The sequence below is a fragment of the Strix aluco genome, chromosome 6, assembly GCF_031877795.1.
Source record: "Strix aluco isolate bStrAlu1 chromosome 6, bStrAlu1.hap1, whole genome shotgun sequence".
Classification (NCBI taxonomy): Eukaryota; Metazoa; Chordata; class Aves; order Strigiformes; family Strigidae; genus Strix; species Strix aluco.
Window position 1 is genome coordinate 30,229,788 of NC_133936.1, and position 18,960 is coordinate 30,248,747.

The 18,960-nt window shown below is 39.6% G+C and overlaps 1 protein-coding gene across 4 annotated transcripts in view; it reads left to right on the forward strand.

Moving 5' to 3' along the window:
• CREB1 (cAMP responsive element binding protein 1) overlaps positions 1-16,299 on the forward strand; it is a 39,958-nt gene extending 23,659 nt beyond the window's left edge. For all 4 annotated transcript variants that reach the window (XM_074829382.1, XM_074829380.1, XM_074829381.1 and 1 more), the window contains 5 exons: positions 387-487; positions 3,338-3,480; positions 4,977-5,159; positions 6,564-6,718; positions 9,696-16,299. In XM_074829382.1, the coding sequence (XP_074685483.1) occupies positions 387-487; positions 3,338-3,480; positions 4,977-5,159; positions 6,564-6,718; positions 9,696-9,836 (723 nt within the window). In that variant the 3' untranslated portion in view covers positions 9,837-16,299. The remainder of the gene's footprint in view (positions 1-386; positions 488-3,337; positions 3,481-4,976; positions 5,160-6,563; positions 6,719-9,695) is intronic.
• The last annotated feature ends 2,661 nt before the right edge of the window (positions 16,300-18,960 follow it).

An 18,960-nucleotide genomic window follows, 5' to 3' on the forward strand; every position in this document is an offset into this window, starting at 1 on the left:
TATTTTGCTATTTGTTTCCAAATATTTCTGCTATCTTGATTTGGTTTTAGTTATTCTCTCCCTAAATTTTACTAAAAAGTCTTTCCTTGTTTCCTTAAAATGGATGGAAACAAGGAGTCATGGAAAGCAAAAAGTCTATGTAATTACTGTTTATATTTTCTTATTGGAGTATTTGAATTATAAAGGACATTCTCACAGGTGGATAACTGACTGTGGTCGTTCTTCACTGGATTTGTGACTAAACAGCCTGCCCTTTCTGTTCATTGCCTAGGTAGAAGCACTGTAGAGTACTTGCATTGTAGGGTTTTTCACAGGATGTCAACATTTCCTTAAAATAAAGACATTGGAAGTGTCTTGTTAAGTTTGCTTGCTGTTCTTATTTACAGATCTCCACTATAGCAGAAAGTGAAGATTCACAGGAATCAGTAGACAGTGTCACAGACTCACAGAAACGAAGAGAAATTCTTTCCAGACGACCCTCCTACAGGTATGGAGGTTAAAAGGAGAAGCATTTTGCTTGATGGATGCATTCTTCACGTGAGGAGATGAACAGTGTGATTGTATAGTTATTTCTACATTTACCATTTAACTGAAATCTCTCTTCTGCAATGTCTTTCCATGGAATGGGAATGTTAAGAGATAAGCAAATAGGAGGAGAAGGAAGAAACCTCAGCTGTTACACCCATTAAGACAGAAATGAGCTGAGAATAAACTAATTGCCACATTTGTGAAACATTGAGGTATCATCCTGCTAGATGCCTTAAGAAATAGCTTTAATGGATACTTAATACATGAAATACACTGAAGCTTTTCGAGAAAGTTGCTTCTCTATAATCTAGAGTCTGCAAAAAATCAGCTCTGTTGTTTTTCATTATTGTTGAAATGCTAGCGGCAATCAAACTTAATTCCTTTCTCTGATGAGACTTTCAATGAACATGTGTTATATGGCTCAGAGAGAATTTCTGCTTAAGCAAAATTGATTGTGTTTAAAGTTCAAGAAGTCAGGGTATGAGTTGATTGTAGTGATAGGCATCTAGTATCTTTAGTTGTCATGGCAAATACTTCTGCGGTAAGACCAACTGAGGTGCTCCTTCACATGTTGTCAGTCATATGTTACTTATTAATTAAGCCCTTGCATAGCTTTTTGTGGCTGTACTAAATCTCACTTTTCATTCTTAAAACATGCTAAGTAACATTAAGGAACAGCTCTGGAGTTCAGCAGGTTTTAAGTGACCTGTGGATTCCTGCTGATTCAGAAAGTTCAGATGCTCCTTTTTTCTTTATGAGCATAGCCTTAGAAATATAAGCTAAGCTTGAGGCCTGAGCATATCTCAACCATTATTTGTTTTTAGCACTTGCCAATTATTTTCTACCTTCTCCAGCAGCCTTCAAGGCTGTTCTGCTGAAGATAGTGAAAATCATTGCTGAAGATCCCTAGCTATAATAGATCTGGGAAGATATCTTTATTGTGAGGAGCAGTGTTGCTAACTTCAAGGCTGCCACAGACTTCCTTGCAATCTGCTTCTGCAGTGAGACACTCGCTTTTACTATATATGGAAGAATGGCTGTATATCATGAGACAACAGAGCTAAGTAAACAAGCAGCAAAATTGAGAAGAGGGTACTTGTGCATGCTAACTTCTCATTAAGATGGACTCCTTTGCATACACTGATGCCACAGCACAGCCTCTGTCCTCAAACCAGATCCTGGTGACTCAGCAAAACTTTGTCATTGTAAAACTTGTATACACAGCTCAGCCTCTGAGCCGGCGTAGGGGTCACGTCAGAAAGGCCGAGCCAGACTACTGCTGTGTTTAGTGAGTTCCCAGTTGGCATTATTCAAGCTGCTGTAACTGGCCCCAGAGACAAGATTAGGTACAGATAGCTTCACAGAATTGAAAGCTATGCTCTACCTCAGAAACTCCACTTTGATCCTGCTACTGAAGTACATCACGTGTTCCCCATGTCAGTTCATAGCTCCTATATTTGTAAAGATGCCACCTTCTATCTTAAATCCACCTTTATGATGGCAAAGGTTGGTTTTAACCACCAGATTGTATCTGATATGAGCTTAAAAAGTGGTGAGCTGTAGTTTCTTCTTTTCTATTTTGAGCTTCTTGGGTTTTGTTCCTCATCCTCCCTGCTCTCTCCATATTTTTTCATCTGTTCTGTCTACTAGTTTTTCTGGTCTAGCACCTAGACTGCAAACTCTCTGGATGGGAATTTTTTATTTGTCTAAGTGGTGCTTGGCAAAGTGGAGTGCTTGTGCAATGCTGGGGTTCTTGCACGCACTCAGAGTCAAAACAGCAGCAGCAAAGCTCTGTTTGTCAAGTTGCTTAGCAGAGTGACTGCTCTCCCCAGTAGCTGTATACAGATGTTCTCGCTCTCAAAGCCTTAGGAGCCTTATTTAAGAAATTAGTGTTGTCTTGGAGCTTGCTGTCTGCAGCTGTGTTTGCTTCATCACACTTTGAGTTCTAGTGATAGTCCACATGAAAACATATGAGAATTACAAAAAATGTTACCCTTTACCTAAGTAGCATTTTGCAGTGACTTAATAGAATATACCACTAGTGAAAAGGGCTTGACAGTCCTCTGAGGGACAGTGTTTGGTCTGAATGATGCAAATTGCAGTAACTGCTATGGTCAGTCTTACAGTCATGTTCAGTGGGACCTGTAGGAGTGATGTTTTGGCTTTGGATAATTAACCCCTGGAAGTAGTTAAACAAACTGTTCTTCCCTTTACCCATGTTAATCTCACAGCTTTCTCAGACAGGGCACCTGTAAACATAACTCTGTGACTTCACTCAAACACTCGGTATTGTCAGGTGTTACATTATAAACTGATTTCTCTTCACAAGCATTTCTGCTAACTTCCTTTATATTCAGCTCTCTGGCTGAGGCCTTTATGGTCTCTGAAACGGAGCAGTTCCCCTAATGTAAGTGAGGAGATAGGTTTTTACGTACTTTTGCTTTCGTCAAATCTTTGTGTGACTAAAAGCAGGAAACAAGTGAAAATGGATGAGAGAGAAACATGTGTTTAAGAACAAGGGAAGGTTGTGATAGCTGTATCTTGGGGTGAGAAGAACCTGTTGAGAAGCACCTGTATCTTGTGTTGATAAGCACAGCTGTTCTGTGCTGGCTCCTTTGCCCATCTGTGCATGGCACTTTGAACAATCCTCTTCAATAAGTTTGAAGATAGTGCAGGTTTTTCATTCTGCACCCGTATTTTCCTTGCTGGCTTACTGCACTTTTCAGTTTTCTCCAGCATTATGTATCAAATAGACTTTTTTTTTTTTCCAATTTTTATTAAAATCTCTACAACACACTGTCTTTGCCAGAAAAATTTTGAATGACTTGTCCTCAGACGCCCCAGGAGTGCCAAGGATCGAAGAAGAAAAGTCTGAAGAGGAAACAGCAGCACCTGCCATCGCCACTGTTACGGTGCCAACTCCCATTTACCAAACCAGCAGTGGGCAGTACAGTATGTAGTCTGAATTTCTCAGTGGTGCTAGTAAGTGGGGATGAGAAGATGAAGAACTATTATTTCTATAACTGTTTGGACTAGGACAAAGCAGGAGGTGAAAATAAGATTACTTTAATATGACTGTTTGATAACTGTGCCTTTTAAACACATTCCTATTGTAAGTATTTTAAATGTTCAGTTAACATTCTGGGACTGCTTGCCAGTTAGTGCAGCTAAATACATCCTGAGGCAAAGTATGAACTAATCATAATGCTATTACAAACTTTTTCACTTCAGGAACCAGATGAGGTAATTCAGAAGTTTCATTTTTTTCCTGGCAGATTATTCATACTGGTTCACAAAATTGTAACCTCATTAATAGAAAAAACATTACAGTCTGCAATTGCATTTTTAGAAAGTCCTGAAAATAAAGAACTTCAGCAACCTTGTTTAAAATACTTCATAAATATATGTACTTCATAAATATATGTTTCTGTGTTTTATTTATTCATTAGATTTTATAGATCTAGTGCTTTGACTTAAAGGATTGAGGATACAGCAGTAAACCTAGAATTCACATGCTGTCTCACACAAACACACACGGTATTAAATATACAAAAGGGAGAAAGAACTACTTGTTTACGTCTTTCTCTTAAAATCTCTTTAAAATTTTGTGTCTCTGTTTACTCCTTAGTCAATTTGCCTAATACCCTACTTAATTTTATTGAAATTGATGTGGTTAACTCTGCTTTCATACCATAACTGTAAAACAACTGCTTGTGCAGATACTTGAGATTTTGGTGTGTCTGTATATAGGAACACAATGAAATTCTGTAGAATCATGAATAAGGGGTGATGTCTCAGTACACTTGCATGACAGGATTGAGGGAAGGAAAGGAAAAAAAAGTCAGCAAAATAGGACTGCTTGAAGGAAAAAAAAAGTATGAAAACTGGACCTTTATGAATGAAAACACTGCTAGGAAGGTGCTGAGGAGTTTGTAGAGAAGGGGGGATACAATCAGAAGAAAAAAAGCCAAAGCAAGAAGAAAGTGACACACAAGATGGATAGCAATAGCAACAGAGGAGACTGAAGGGCATAAAGCATGGAAGAGGAGAGGAATTTCAGATGAGAAGAAAAAAGAAAGGACTGAGGAAAAGACCTAAACCAACCAAGAAGAAAAATCTTAACTAACAAATTAAAAAATATTCCGTGGGGAAGAATTGTAGCTCCTCTGTGTGATGCCATTTTATCAGAGAAACTAATTCGTGGTTTAGGCTGTGTTTTTTGGCCCCCCCAAAAATATGGGTCTCATGAAAAATTGGAAACTTATTTTCAAAGCATGATTTTTTTAATGTACACTAAAGCCATGTGTCTGGTTTAAGGGTGTATAAGCGTTCAAGGGATTTAACTCAGATCAATATTCTTCCATATCTAGGTTGAATACTCTAAGTTAATGCGTAAATTAGAATTAGTGTCTTAAATGCCGTGTCAATTTTTTTTTTTTTGTCTTCAGTTGCTATTACCCAAGGAGGAGCAATACAGTTGTCTAACAATGGCACAGATGGAGTACAAGGTCTCCAGACATTGACTATGACCAATGCAGCTGCAACCCAACCTGGCACCACCATTTTACAATATGCACAGACCACAGATGGACAACAGATACTTGTGCCCAGCAACCAGGTTGTTGTACAAGGTGAGAAACTTCACAGCCAGTCATTCTGTGTAACATTTTCTCCATGCAGATATAAGTTGCCAACCTAACTCCTTCAAATGTGTCAGGAAAAAGAATTAACAGCTTTGGCACAGATAAGTTTCTAGCATGATTAAAGGATATTCTGGACAGAGCTATTTGTCTCATTTTCTTGGAACCTTTCCCTTCAGATTGATAAAATTGTGGATATTTTGGGTTTAGTACTTAAACCAATATATTTATTTTCATTTTCCATGCTGTATTTCCTGTATTTTGTCCACACAGTTTTTTTTACATGTTCTTCAAAAACTGATAGCACTTTATAGAGTTCCGAGTTCTCCCAGATAGTCATCTGCGACAATAGTAAATTTAAAGAGAAGCATTAAAGTTAGGAAATAAGGGTGTTTGATGCTTTCTATAAGGACACTTTATTAGTAATTTTTTCCCCCTTTCAATTAAAAGTCATAATTTCTTCCTATTGTGGCTTTTGTAAGTAGTCACCAAGTACTTAATCATTGAGTCTTAGAATCATAGAATAATTTAGAAAAGTGCCTTAAGAGATCATTTAGTCTAGCCCTCCACTTAGAATAAGCAGGGCTACTTCAAATAAGTTGGCTGTTTTTATTGTGTTAAAAGATATATATGTTTTGGTTTATTAAAAATTGGGCAGTATTAAAAATTGTTTATTAAGAATAACAGAAAGATGTACCCCTGCTTTTATGATTGTAAAGCAGGTGATTTGAAAGTTACCCAGTGAAGAGGTCTCCAGGCATCAGTGAAAATACATAGCCAATAAAAATGCTAGTGTTGCATTGGTCTTCTGATTTTTGTGTTCTCAAGGACATGTGATTTCTTCAGGTGATACTGTATTTTTTTTACAAGCTCAGCCAAATACAACACACTGCTAGATTACAATAAACAAACAAAAGAAACCCAAGACCTTGTTCATTCTAGAGAAGTAGTGGAGTGTCTAGTTTGCACCATTTCTCTCTTGTTGGAGTAAATGCTATATTCCTACACCCTTTTTTCTGTGCCAAATACTTACACATGCAGTTTCTTCTTTTGTAGATAGACATTTGGGGCATAGCTAGAAATACTGCTTGCCATCTTTCATCTTCTTAAAATTGCTAAAACTGCCCCAAAACCAGGGAAGTAAAAAGAAATATACTAAGGGAGAATACAGGAAGACAAATCAAGTTACGAAGCACAAGTGAAGACTTCTTCAGCAGGAATGCCTAAAACTTTGCATAGGTTAATAAACTAAGACTGAGATAGCAGTGATGACCCAGATGATGGTCATCCCTCCTGTACTGTAGCCCAGAGTGCATGGTTAGATAGATGACTAGGTGTTCTTCGTGGTGATAGTGCTGTCACCAAGCTGACATCGTGTTCCCTTGTGTCTTTCAGCTGCCTCAGGAGACGTGCAGACCTACCAGATTCGCACTGCCCCTACCAGCACCATTGCACCAGGCGTAGTCATGGCATCCTCTCCAGCACTTCCAACCCAGCCAGCAGAAGAGGCCGCACGGAAGAGAGAAGTGCGTCTAATGAAGAACAGGCATGTACATCTAGATCATTTTTTTGCCAGTCAGCTTTGCACAGAACTGGAGTGTTAAGCACTAAGAATCCTGATCTTTCTTAGTCATTTTATGAAATGCTTTCTGAAGAATTTGCCTTTATTTAAAGATGCAAAGCAAAGAAGCGCATCTGCTAATGCCGTATATTGTGACTATAAAACCTTAAGTAAAAGTGTCAGATTAATTTTGTGAGGTGTGTGAATTTGTTTGCCATAAGGAGAAAAGTCATTGGTGAGAGACTTGTTTGAACGAACACTGAGGTAAGTTGATTTTTTTTAGGTAATACATTCATGTAGTTTCCTTTCCTGGATTCTTTACCTTAGCCTTCTGCATGCATTCTCCTTGCTGCTGGCCCACCTGCACTCTTCATGGGTGCTTTCTTGATTGTCTCACTTGTTCTCTTTAGCTGCTTGCCCTTTGGGTTTTATTCTCTGGAGGCAGAAAGACTTAAGGAAAGGCTAAACAAGCAGCTACTCCTTTTGAAGTCTTGTGGAGCCAGTAGTGGCAGCAGAAGGGCTGAAAGAGAGGGAGAGAGAGACTTGACCCTGTAGGATTTCGTGTGTGAGGAGGAACAGCCAAGGCTACTGGGGTGGGGCTCAGTGGAGGCAGAAAAGGAAGGGAGCAGCAGTGAGAAGTTGGGCATGATGCTCCTTAAGCCTACTGCTGTGGGAGAGGGAGAGAGTGGGCCTTGAGCTGACCCATCACACCAAGCTTGAACTCCATCCGCAGGCCACAGATTTGAGTCTGTATGTTACACTTTGATGCTGGGAAAACAGTGCTTCCCTCCCCTCTCAGGAGGGGAAGCCCCATGAAAGCACTGTTTACTTCATCTGTCAGTCTGAAAAAACTGTTATGTTGTACAGGTGCATTTATCTTCTATAGATTGCTGAGCTGTGAACACAATAGAAAGTTACATGAGCAGACCCAATGCTTATCTGAGGGGCTTTAATTAGGTAAATAATGCTGAACAGCAGAGTTCACTTTTTTTAAAGGTTTTTGTACAGAATGCCACCCATCTCCCCTTTTTATGTATTTTTCTGATATCAGTGAATAGTAGATGTCACCCTTTCAGGCTCTGCATTTGAGAAAAAATTAATTAGCATTCTGAATCCCCTCATTTAGTCAGCAGTCTTATTCCAGCAAAAGAAAGCTTTTGTGTTTGGGAAAGCCAAGAAAAACAATGGGGAATTACCACCACTTGAGTTAAATCGACAGCTTTTGCAACAGTATCGCGTTGCATGTGGTGCTTTTAGCCTGCCTGCTTAATAGATACTTGCAAATCTAGGCTCCATAGCAAAGCAGGGGAAAGGGATATAGAGAGGCAGATGGTGAGGTGGTACTTACTGGAGGATTATAGCGTAAATATTCATAGATATTATTGTGCAAATTTTCTGTGTAAATTTTACATTTTAAAAGCTCTCTTGTAATTCAGGATAACTCTAGCTGTTCATAATGAATAACTCATGCATGCAGACTTGAGGTGGCTTAATATACAACTCAAGCTGGCTCAAAAATCACAAAAAGAAGGAAAAAGTTGTCACCCGAGAAGACAGGTTAGTAGTTTGCACTGGGAGAAACTTCTTGATCCAGTAGTACTTAATCTTTTGGTGACACAAGTAACAGCCCAAAATGACTTAAACTCTAAATGTTGCACATGGCCCACTGAAGTGCTGCAAGCATGTGAAATTGTATTTGTAGGAGTGACAAATGGACACCCGAGTCCTTTCAGGGCTTACAAACTAGAGTCTCATTTGTGGAGCTGAATTTCAAAAATTAATTTTAGAGTCTTCTTACGAGGTAGGTCCCAGAATAGACGTTCTTTTTTACTTAGTACTATAACTACTATTTATCTAATACACAGAAGAACTGGGTTCAGTTTTGTCCTCTCGTTTCCCAGAACATTGACTGTATCACCGATCTATGTAGTATTTGCAATGAAGGGACACTCAGACTCTCCTTTGGAAGCTGCTCTGCTTTGTACCTAAAGGTTCAGGGGAAGCAAAGTGTGTACATTTACATGTATCTGCAGTGTGCGGCTTTGACAAGCTGCACTGCCGGAGGAGAGCCTTCTGCCTGGACTCCCATCCACACGCAGCATTTAGCCTTGTGCTTACTTTGCACATTGGTACCATTACTACTGCTGTGCAGGATAGCTTCTGCCTTGGTATTACTGCCTTCAGGATGCTCTGCAGCACATTAACATTCAGGTATTTTTTCATTGGTGTTCTTAGTATGTTACCAAGTTACCTACAGGCAGCTCGTCTCTACAAGCAAGCCTTAAAAGTTTGACTGTCTCAAGATCTGCTTCAGCATATTAACACTGCTGTGTTCCTGGCACACCAGACAAGGACTAAAGAGTGATACAGTTGCTAGTGACTGTTTATTTTGTGATTTTTTTTTTGAGTCATTTATATCATCATTCCATTGACACAAACATTATTAATAAAATTAAAGTATTGCTCAAGAGCAGATATATGAATGCTCTAAATACAGCTTTTTTTGCACCAGTTGAACATCCTGACCATTAGTATTTGGTTGGACTGCAGCAAAAGGAGGAGTTTAGGCTATAAAGAGTTTAATAGGTGAACGTTGGTCTTATCCATGTTTTTATTATTCATCTATTTATTATAATAAAATCAATTAAATTACTGCAGCAGCATTCAACTCAGCCTAAAGGCTTCTGAAAGCAGAATTTTGTCATAGAGTAGGATCCTCTTCTCGCAGAAGCAGAATTTTATTGGTGTTGATTTACTGGCAGCTGCATGTTGAAATGCTCTGTGGATCTTGAGTGTTATGTGATTTGTGAGGAGTAATTGTTATGAATGCAGCAGTTTTTCCTAACTTGCATTTCTTAACAATAAAAATGGCAGTGCTAGGTAAAGGTTTGACCTGAACAGTTAGGTAGCCCATGTCTTCAAGTGATTGTTCTGGATTTGAATGGCCTTTTTTGCTTTGCAGAGAGGCAGCACGTGAATGTCGCAGGAAGAAGAAGGAGTATGTGAAATGTCTAGAAAATCGAGTGGCTGTGCTTGAAAACCAAAACAAGACACTGATTGAGGAGTTGAAAGCACTTAAGGACCTTTACTGCCACAAATCAGATTAATTTTGGATTCCCATTTTCACTTCTCCAGGTGGGATAGAGACTGGTTCTGGCTATACCCAGAAAGACAAAGTAAACTTTTTATTTTCTAAACATTTCTTTTTTTCTATGCGCAAAACTGCCTGAAGCAACTACAGAATATACTTCATCTGTGCTTTGCATCAAACTGTGAATGTTCAAGTACTTGCCTCCACTTCTCCCCCTACAAGATTATTTTCATCATCAATCTCAGCGTGAAGAAGAACAGGCTTCTTTCTCGTCTCCCCATCCTCTTCAAGGAGTAACAGTGGTCACTTGGGAAGTTACTGTGGGGAGGGTCCTTTTGTAATGATTTCAAGAATTTGTGCTGAGCTCTTTTCATTGCCTTAGAGACAGAACCACCCCAGCCTCTTGGTCCAGAGAACTGTGGGCCACATACGTGGAGCGTGCATGGTGAAATGAAGAAGCAATGGTTGCCAAATCGATTTCACATATTCATTATGAACTATAAAAATACACGGCTAAGCGGCATGCCAAATGAAAGGCATTTCACAGTCACATTCTTAGTGTGGAGATAACATACCTTTTTCAAACTAGCCCAGGAGGGGTTTTGGTTTGTAGGCTGTATTAAACCCTCCTGGACTAGTAAAAACTTCTCCATACCTCAGAAACAAATGCATTGAAATGAGCTTCACTGCTGAGTTGTTGCTTCTCAAAGCTTATGTGTACAAGTGTGTTCAGCATTCTGAATGCACAAAAAGCAAACTCCAACTTCCTAGGATATTGTTTGGGAAATGATATTTGGATGGGAGGGGAATTCAGAATAAAAAAGGTACAATAGTGATGTTTCGAAAACAGTCATATAGTAAGCAAGGGTAACACATGAAAGCACTACCTATTTGTATGCAGAACAATTAAGCAGTTGAAGCGTGGCCAACTCCACATACGTACTCCCTGATGACAGTATAGGCTGTGTCCCAAGTCCTCTCAAGCAGTGAGGCTATTTATTTCCCTACCACTACCTTATGTAATGGAAATTATTGTACTCAATGGAAGCATCAGCCTGGTTTGCTGGATTCTTTTTCAAACTTTGAGGCTGCCTTCCATACATAAATTGCAGTATGACAACTACCAGGACAACCTCAAATATTGAAGAGGACTTCAAACACAAATATTCCAGCTTCTGCTTCGCAAGGGGCAATATTAATTGTTTGTACCTGGCCAGGCTAGCTAAATTCTTAATTTATTTGGAGGATTTTTTTCATGTAAAGAATCAGATTTACCAAGTAATTTATTCCTGTGAGTAATATTACTCATGTGCCTCAGATGTTTACAAGATCAGATTTTTTGTGTGCACTGAGGAAATGTGATCTTCCCCAGATTTTCATTGTTAAAAAGGTAGTTCATGTTTAGAAACAACTCTGTACTAAGCATTAGGACTTCTCAAAAAGAGTCATGCTCAAAAAGAACCAAAAAAGAACATCAAGAAGTCGTCAAAAGAATGTGTCAGAAAGAATCATGTGCAGTTTGTTTATCGGCCCTCTGAAGCCAGTCTTGATATATTAACTTGGGTCATTTGATGGAGTAAGTTTACTTTGGGCTTCTGGTCAAACTTCTATGTATAGAGGCATATGAATAAGACTCTGGTCTGTACTAACGCCTTGCCTAGCAAAGTATTAGCTAATATTTTTTTCCCATTCACACTATCTGTTTTTAAGATAAATTTCAATTGTACAATCAGATAAATTAAGATAAAGTTAAGATAAATTTCTTCGTACAATCAATGTGATGTTATAAGAAGAACATTTGGAAGACTCTGGGCAGTTGAGTCTCAGCTAAGCAGTATTAAAAGTTCTAGTTTTCTCATTTGAAAGGGCATTCAGTTTCCAAGAGACTTTAAAAGGAGCAGGGTTAAACTTACAGCATTATTGTTGTATCTGGACTTATCAATAATTTCAAATTACTTTTGTATTTCAAGAAGAGAACGTGAGAATTATGAAAGAATTCATTTTCACAAGTTTTGAGAGGGTGTATAAATGGTCTATTTTTATCTGCCATAGAGAATTGATTTTCATGGTTTTATTTAAGGAAGATAAAGTTATTAGTTTAGCAATGCAAATTTGAAGAAGACCCTAAATTCTCAGCAATGCTTTTATAAAAATTGTGTGATTCTTAAAGTCAGAGAATACATACACAGTTACCAGTTTTTCAGAACTAGTGCTGAAGTAGTACTGTTGATAATGCAGGAGTCATTACTGTGAAACATGAAGCTCATGATGTCCTGATTTATACAGTCATACAGAATGGTTCCTCCAACTTTGAGAAACACAGAAGAGGCTGTACATGCCTACATTAAGGCTGTTTCTTTTGTAGAACCATCCATATGCAAAAACTTGAGTTTTTGCAGTGAACCCAAATGAGGCTAGCCATGATCTCAGAGCTGTTCCTAGTGGGTAATGAGCAGTGTCTAGCGCTTGCTGCTAGTCACTCAGCACAAAGCCTGGGAGCTGAATGGACCAGGGACCCTAAACTGGTGCCTGGATGGGGTTCTTTTAATACAGGGTTGGTGCAAATTTGTGCGGCAGTGTGAGGAGAACTGTTAACCAGTTTGTCTGTACGTGGTCTGCAAGTATGTAGAGTTAATAGTTTAGACCTTATTAGCAAATGATGTTTCACTAAGAAAAAGAACGTTATTTTAAAGTACGTAGGGATCTGCAAGAATCTTTATTTTTATTTATGCTGCACTGAGGATTTAGGGGCTGGGATTTATTTAATGGCAATTTTAAATGACAATAATAAAAAATGTATTAGACCAAGTACAGGGCTGGCTAGGGTTACCCATACGTGCTTTACTATTCATATTGACCCAAAAAGGAAAGAATATGACACAGGGATCCATTCATATGTTATTTACCAAGTAGTGAGGTTGGGGTAATCAGCTTCTATAAACTAAGGCCATGTGGAAGTAGGATGGAAATTATGCTGGCAGGGGGGAGGGAGGGTTAGTTTTATATCTCACAGTTGTGAGTTTTCAAGAATTGATAGCCTGTTTTACCTGAAGAGAGGGTTAGAAAGGGCTAGATCCATTATGTTCATAATAAACAAGAATTGATTTGAAATATAATTTTTGTAATGTCATTATTTTGCAAAACAACAGCACCGATCAGGCAGTTAAGATATTGTCAGAGGTGCTCTTTTAATTTAGATATTCTTGGAAAATACGTATGTATAATATATGTACATATATATATATACACACAGTATATAATCTACAGCTCTGAGAGCTTTTAAGTCAGGAATGCTGAGTATTATAGTATATGGAGGTCAGAAAAAATTTTTACTTTTCTGTGTGTGTCTGGGTGTGTGTGGATGTGTGCGCGTGTGTGAAAGCTTCCCCCTGCCCCAGTAGTTCTGGGCTGCATTATTCTAGCGCTTATTACTGATTTGTTTTGTGCTGTTTCTCAGTTATGCATTTTCAAGAATTTTATTTCAACTTTCATGCCTTTTGTGAGGTTTGTTTTTGGTTTTTTACTGATGGAGATTTTTGAAATTATGTAAACAGTTGTTTTACAACAACCACCACCCCCCAGAATAATTCACTTTTGTGCTTTCTCTCTTTGGCAGCTATATATCAAAGGCAAAACAATTGGAAAGGTTGTTAAGGTGTTATTTTCTAAAGGAACCACTGGTAAGACTTCTGTTTTCCTCCTGGGGTAGTGGCGATGCATTTTTATTTAAGCAGTGATTTCAGCAGAATCAGGTAGTTGCCAGCATCATTGCTTGTATCTGAAAGCACAATTTTAGCCTGTGATGCTCGTCAGGACTGTACAGACACCTGAAGGTTCTGGCTATTCTATAGTTGGCATTTGTGTTGTAGACCACTGTCTTCTCTGGTACTTGTACATTGATCAGAAAATTGGTGGGGTGTTTGGAATCATTAAGAGGCTCAGGAAAAAAAAAAAAAAAGTTAGATTTAATAAGGAAAAACAGCCCTGATAGTTTCTGATCTAAATTTGTACTACAGGTTTTTTTAAATCTGGGCTTCCACTAGACTGCACCTGCAAGTAGTCATCTGTTAGTGAAAACTGGCCTCTGCTTGTTTATTTTATATTTTTTTTTAATTTATGACAGACAGCCAGTGCTTTTTGTGGGTTAAAGACAAGTCTCCCCATCAAAGCAAGTTCAATATCAGTGGTTGCAAATCTATAACAATATGTAAAGGATTTCATTGGTTTTCTAAGACCCTTTTTTTATTGTCATTTTTTCACCCTCAAGCTGGTTAGTGATGTAACATTTGCCAATGATCTAACCAAAAGGTCATGTATTTATTTTTGTTACACTATATTCTTTGTAAATGTTTAATTAAAATGTGCACTTTTAAAAAAAAAAAAAAAAAACACAGAACAAAAAAAATTAAGAGCAATTGGGTGTGCTTGAGAAGCTTCCTGGCACAATTGTTGTAATCCTGCTGCCTGCACACAATTCACTCCTCTCCCCACAGCAGTTGACTCCTTCACAAATTTAACTTGCTGATTAGCACCTGGCATCCAGCAGGCATTACTTCAAAATGGCAGGAGATCTGAACTGGCAGTACTGAAGACTGGAAAGAATTAAGTGTGTGGTGTCTCAGAGCAGTATGTACAGGATGGATGTGAAACTATTTTTAGAATGGAACTAGTTCAGTGATCCCAAGTGGGAAAGGGAGGTTAATTTGGAAGGAAAGCTAAACTATTTTTCAGCCACTTTATTCCCCTTTTCTTAATTTGAGATTTGGCTGCAGATTTTACAAGATGCATTCCAAGAAAATAAATCCAAAGGCTTTCCAGTTCTTTGACACCAGGAAGCAAAGGTACATTGACAATGTGTCACCCTGCTTTAAAAGATAAGAAAAAGCACAACCACCTTTCTTTTGCAGGAACAATGATAATTTAGCTATAACCCTGAAATCTGTCACTGTAAGCAGGTTTTAAAAGTATACAGTACATTGATGGTTCTCTGTACTGTGCCTGGGAACTCATTTCCCTGAGCTTTTGACTTTGCTAGCTGTAAAAGACACTGATTTTGCAGAAACCTGAATGTATCATGAAGCTCAGTTGGTCTGGGAGGAGCCAGACTGATGAAGAGAAACAGGGTGCTGAAATCTGATCTACTGTGTGCTTGTGACAGGTTCAGGTCTGTGGATGGATATGGCTTAAATCTGTGCATCTTTGGAGAAAAGGAACCAGATCCAGTTGGCAAAGAGGGTTTGCATTTCAAGTGTTTTGCCTTGGAATGTGGTTTTTAAAATGTATTTAAGCTCTGCCCTGCAAAGAGACTTGCTTGGGCTAGTGTGTGTAGCACAAATGAAGACAGTGGCCTGTTTGCATTCTGGTACTGCAAGTGCAGTTTGTGAGTTCAGGTGTCACTTCCACCAGCAGAGAGGCAGGAGAAGCCAGCTGTCCTCAGGAGCTGTGTGCTGGCAGGGAAGGGGCCAGAGACAGGCTGTAATGACCCGCGGTTGGCGCACTTCGTAAGCTGACCACTTACTGTACTCACGACTTGGGAGCAGTCGGTTCACTCACTCAGCCTCAGCTATGTATTTCTCTAAATTAGGGGATAGCTGAGTGAGAGCACGGGGAAGGAAGGCCGTGAGCCAGTTAGTGATCTGGAAATGGCCACTCTTAAGAACTAAGGCTGTTCAGATGCTTTCCACAAATTGTGTTTTATCCAGGTGCCACTCCATTTTTTGTGTGTGTAATGACATTTATTTATATTAAAACATTAATTTTAAAAAGCTCTAGAGCTTTGAGTTTGTATGAGATTTGAAACTGTGCTGCTTATATGAACTTCTAGGGATGGGATGGGGAACAGGGCAAGAAGAGGTGCTAGTTGGCAGCCAACCCCTCCACAGACTTGTCCACACATTGGTTGTTCACTTAAAAAATTAGTTGTTTCTACTCTGGATTTATAATTTAAAATTGTTTTGGAACAACGTTTTTCAGGGAAGCTTCCAGAGCGAGGGTTATTATTCTCCTTTGTAATGTAAGCTGGAAAGAGTAAGTTCACCTCATCTGCATTTCTGATTCTTTACCCAAACCATGTCAGCACAGAACAGGGTATTTGAACTTGACTCCCACATACTTGTGGAAGTTAAATACTAAATGAAAATCCATTATTGGGGGAAAAAATTCTTATTTACATCTCCCGAAAAATCTAGAAACATCCCTGTTGTGGTTTTTTTTTTTACTTAATTTTTTGTGCTTTATCTGTGTTTTTAAAAAAAAATTGTACTGGATTATAATGCATTTTATTAACACTATGTACATACTAGATGCTTTGTGTTTCAGAATGGTAGTAATTGCTTTGTATATTAAAGTGATTCTTGTGAATTTGTGAATTATTGTCATAAAGAAGTGCTTTTTCTTACTGTAACCTTTGTGGTATAAACTGTCATAACTCCCTTTTTACACAAACATGTGCAGTCACATAAACATGCTTTAAAAAACTCTACAAAGTCTCTTTTTTGAGCAGGATGTTCCATTTACACTAATTTAGTGGCAAATGGTAGCTAGATAGGAATATGGGAAAAGGCGTATTTTAAGCAGACTATGGTGTCCTCTCATGATCTGTGGCCTGCTGTAAATATTCATGAGCTATTTTCCCCAAAGGGAAGGCTTTTTTAATCTTAATTAGATTAGTGAGAGGTTAAGTTTTGAAAAACAAAGTTTCTCTTCCAGTTCTGATATTTTTAAACCTGCTTTCCAGTATCCATTCTGGTGGCAATTAGTTCCGTTGTTTAATAATGTGAAAGACTTTTCCCTTTCGTAGTTTAAATATGATGTCTTTCTCACTTTTAAGCATTCCTGTAAACCATGTACTACTGATGTTAGTAACAGAGCAGAACAGAAGGCAGCAAACACTGCAAGGATCGCAACCCAATTATGTAATCTGCAAGGCTGGATCCAAACACTGGGATGAAAGCCAGAAGAACAAATTCAGCACTGAGGTAAACACACCTCCAGTGAAATCAAGGGGAAGAAGTGAGGTCAGCTCATTATGGCTGGGATTTTGTGCATTTTCATAATGCCATTCACATACTTGCTCAGAAAAATCTACATCTCAGTAATGAGGGAGAATCACAAACAGGTTAGTCCATGAGATAAAAATGCAGTTTGGCTTGAATTTCACACTGAAAAGAATCAGGTAACACAGATCCATGTGCAGTCAGTAGGTCAGCTGGTAAACCTTACTCTTCTGACACAGCTGCACCTTGAAGCTCTTTGTCCATAAAGCTGAATTTCATACATGCCTTAAAATTAATCAAATGTGACTTCAGTTGCAATGACACTGTAGAAGTTTGTTCCCTTGCAGAATGGCATGTTTCAGGGATGGTTTCACAATCTCGCAGCATGTTCACATCTTATCTGGTCACTTCCCTGTGACTTGGATCCTCTCCCTAGGGGGAGTATTTTATTTCTCAAGAGGCTACTTATGCATTGCCCCACTACTCGGGGACCCATGTCCAAATACATCCTCCCTACAGATGAGTTCACATCATCTATTACAAAACAGGACCACAGCAATGGAACCACCCAAAGGAGAATCACACTGACTTCTCTAGTGTGGGGATGAACAGGGTGACAGAAAGTGCTTGGGCAGGGTGTTAGTGTAATTGCCAAACAGATGCTGAAGCATTACTGTACATCATCTCATGCTAGAGCAGAAACTCAGCTGGGACCAATGGGTTGGGACCCCAGAGTTTGCAGGTGTCATTGCGGAGTGCTCACATTACGTGTGCTCACTCGCCAGGCAATTACACCTCTGCTACTTCTGTCCTGCGTGTCTGGCATGGTTCACTCCCAACATCTCCCTGAAGCTAAGTGTGATGGGAATATAAAAAAGCTGCAAAGCCCAGCCTGGGACAACAGAAGGCACTGCTCACTGCCTGGTGCAGGTGGGTGTTAGCACGGCCCAGCGGGAATAGGCTGTAGGTTTCAGCTGAGTTATGTTCTCATGGTTGGTGCCTGCCCTAAACACTAGCTTAAAAAGCAACCAGAACTAATGTGTTTGTGGTGGTGGCCTAACCACAATATTCCTGGGTCTGGTCTCCTGAATCTAAAGGAGTGCCCGCACCCCAGTAGCAGTCAGAGGAGAAGGTGTCCCCTTGAAGGGGTGCCTCTTGCTGAGCTGGGGAGGGGCCACCAAGAGCTCAGCTGTGCAGGGCAAGGCACCCACCTGAGCTGCCAGTGTCATCTCACACTTTTCTTTGCAAGTATTTACTTACAGGCAGTAGCACTGCTTCAGCCTTCAAATGTACTCCCTCGGGTTTTCATACAGCTGCTGTGCAACAGCAACACAAGCAGAAGCAGCCAGGCCTGGTCTCTGGCCCACGCCTGCTCTCACAGGAAGGCTACAGGCTGTAACAGCAGCAATGGGAAAACAGACACTGAAAGCTGCTAAACAATTAGAGATGCAATTAAACTAATTTGTTTTAAAAGTACAAAAATTTTGCTATCGTCAAAGCAAGGCCTGCAGCAAAGCCCCCTTCTTAATAGCATGTAGGTTGCTGCACTAGGCTTTATTCTGTGCTATTTAAGGAGGCTTTTTAGGGATGTTCCTACTATGGCAACAGCACAAGCTGCTAAGGCTGTCAGCATTGCAAGCTGCAGCCTCTTGCTAGGGCCAAGCACAGCCAGGTACGAGGCTTTCCCCACGAACCAAGTCACATGCACTCACAAGCCCAAGCATCAGCATGCTGCTTTCTGCCAGCTCCCTCCCGGGGCGGGGGAGGGGGGCTAATATACAGTGACCACAGAGAGCTTGGAGACAAGGAAACATCAGTGGGGAGGAAAAGGAAGAGGAGTGGTGAAAGCTTAAAGCCAGAGAGAGAGTGGGGAGAGCTTGTAATTTTTTTTAACCATTGCTCACCCAGTTGATAGGACAGAAGAAGCCGTGTCTGACACATTTAAGCTAATATCATGTTCCGGTTTTAATTAAAGGTGCCGTCTTCCTTCCCTCAGAAGGACTTCAACTCTAGTCTCAGACTGCAAATTCCCAGCCAGCTGCGTAAGTACTGTTTTAGTGACACCATGTGGCTTCTGAGGATACTGTGTTTCAGAGCAGCAACTCTCAGGCTGAGTCCAGAGCCAAGAAGGAACTTAGCTGAAAA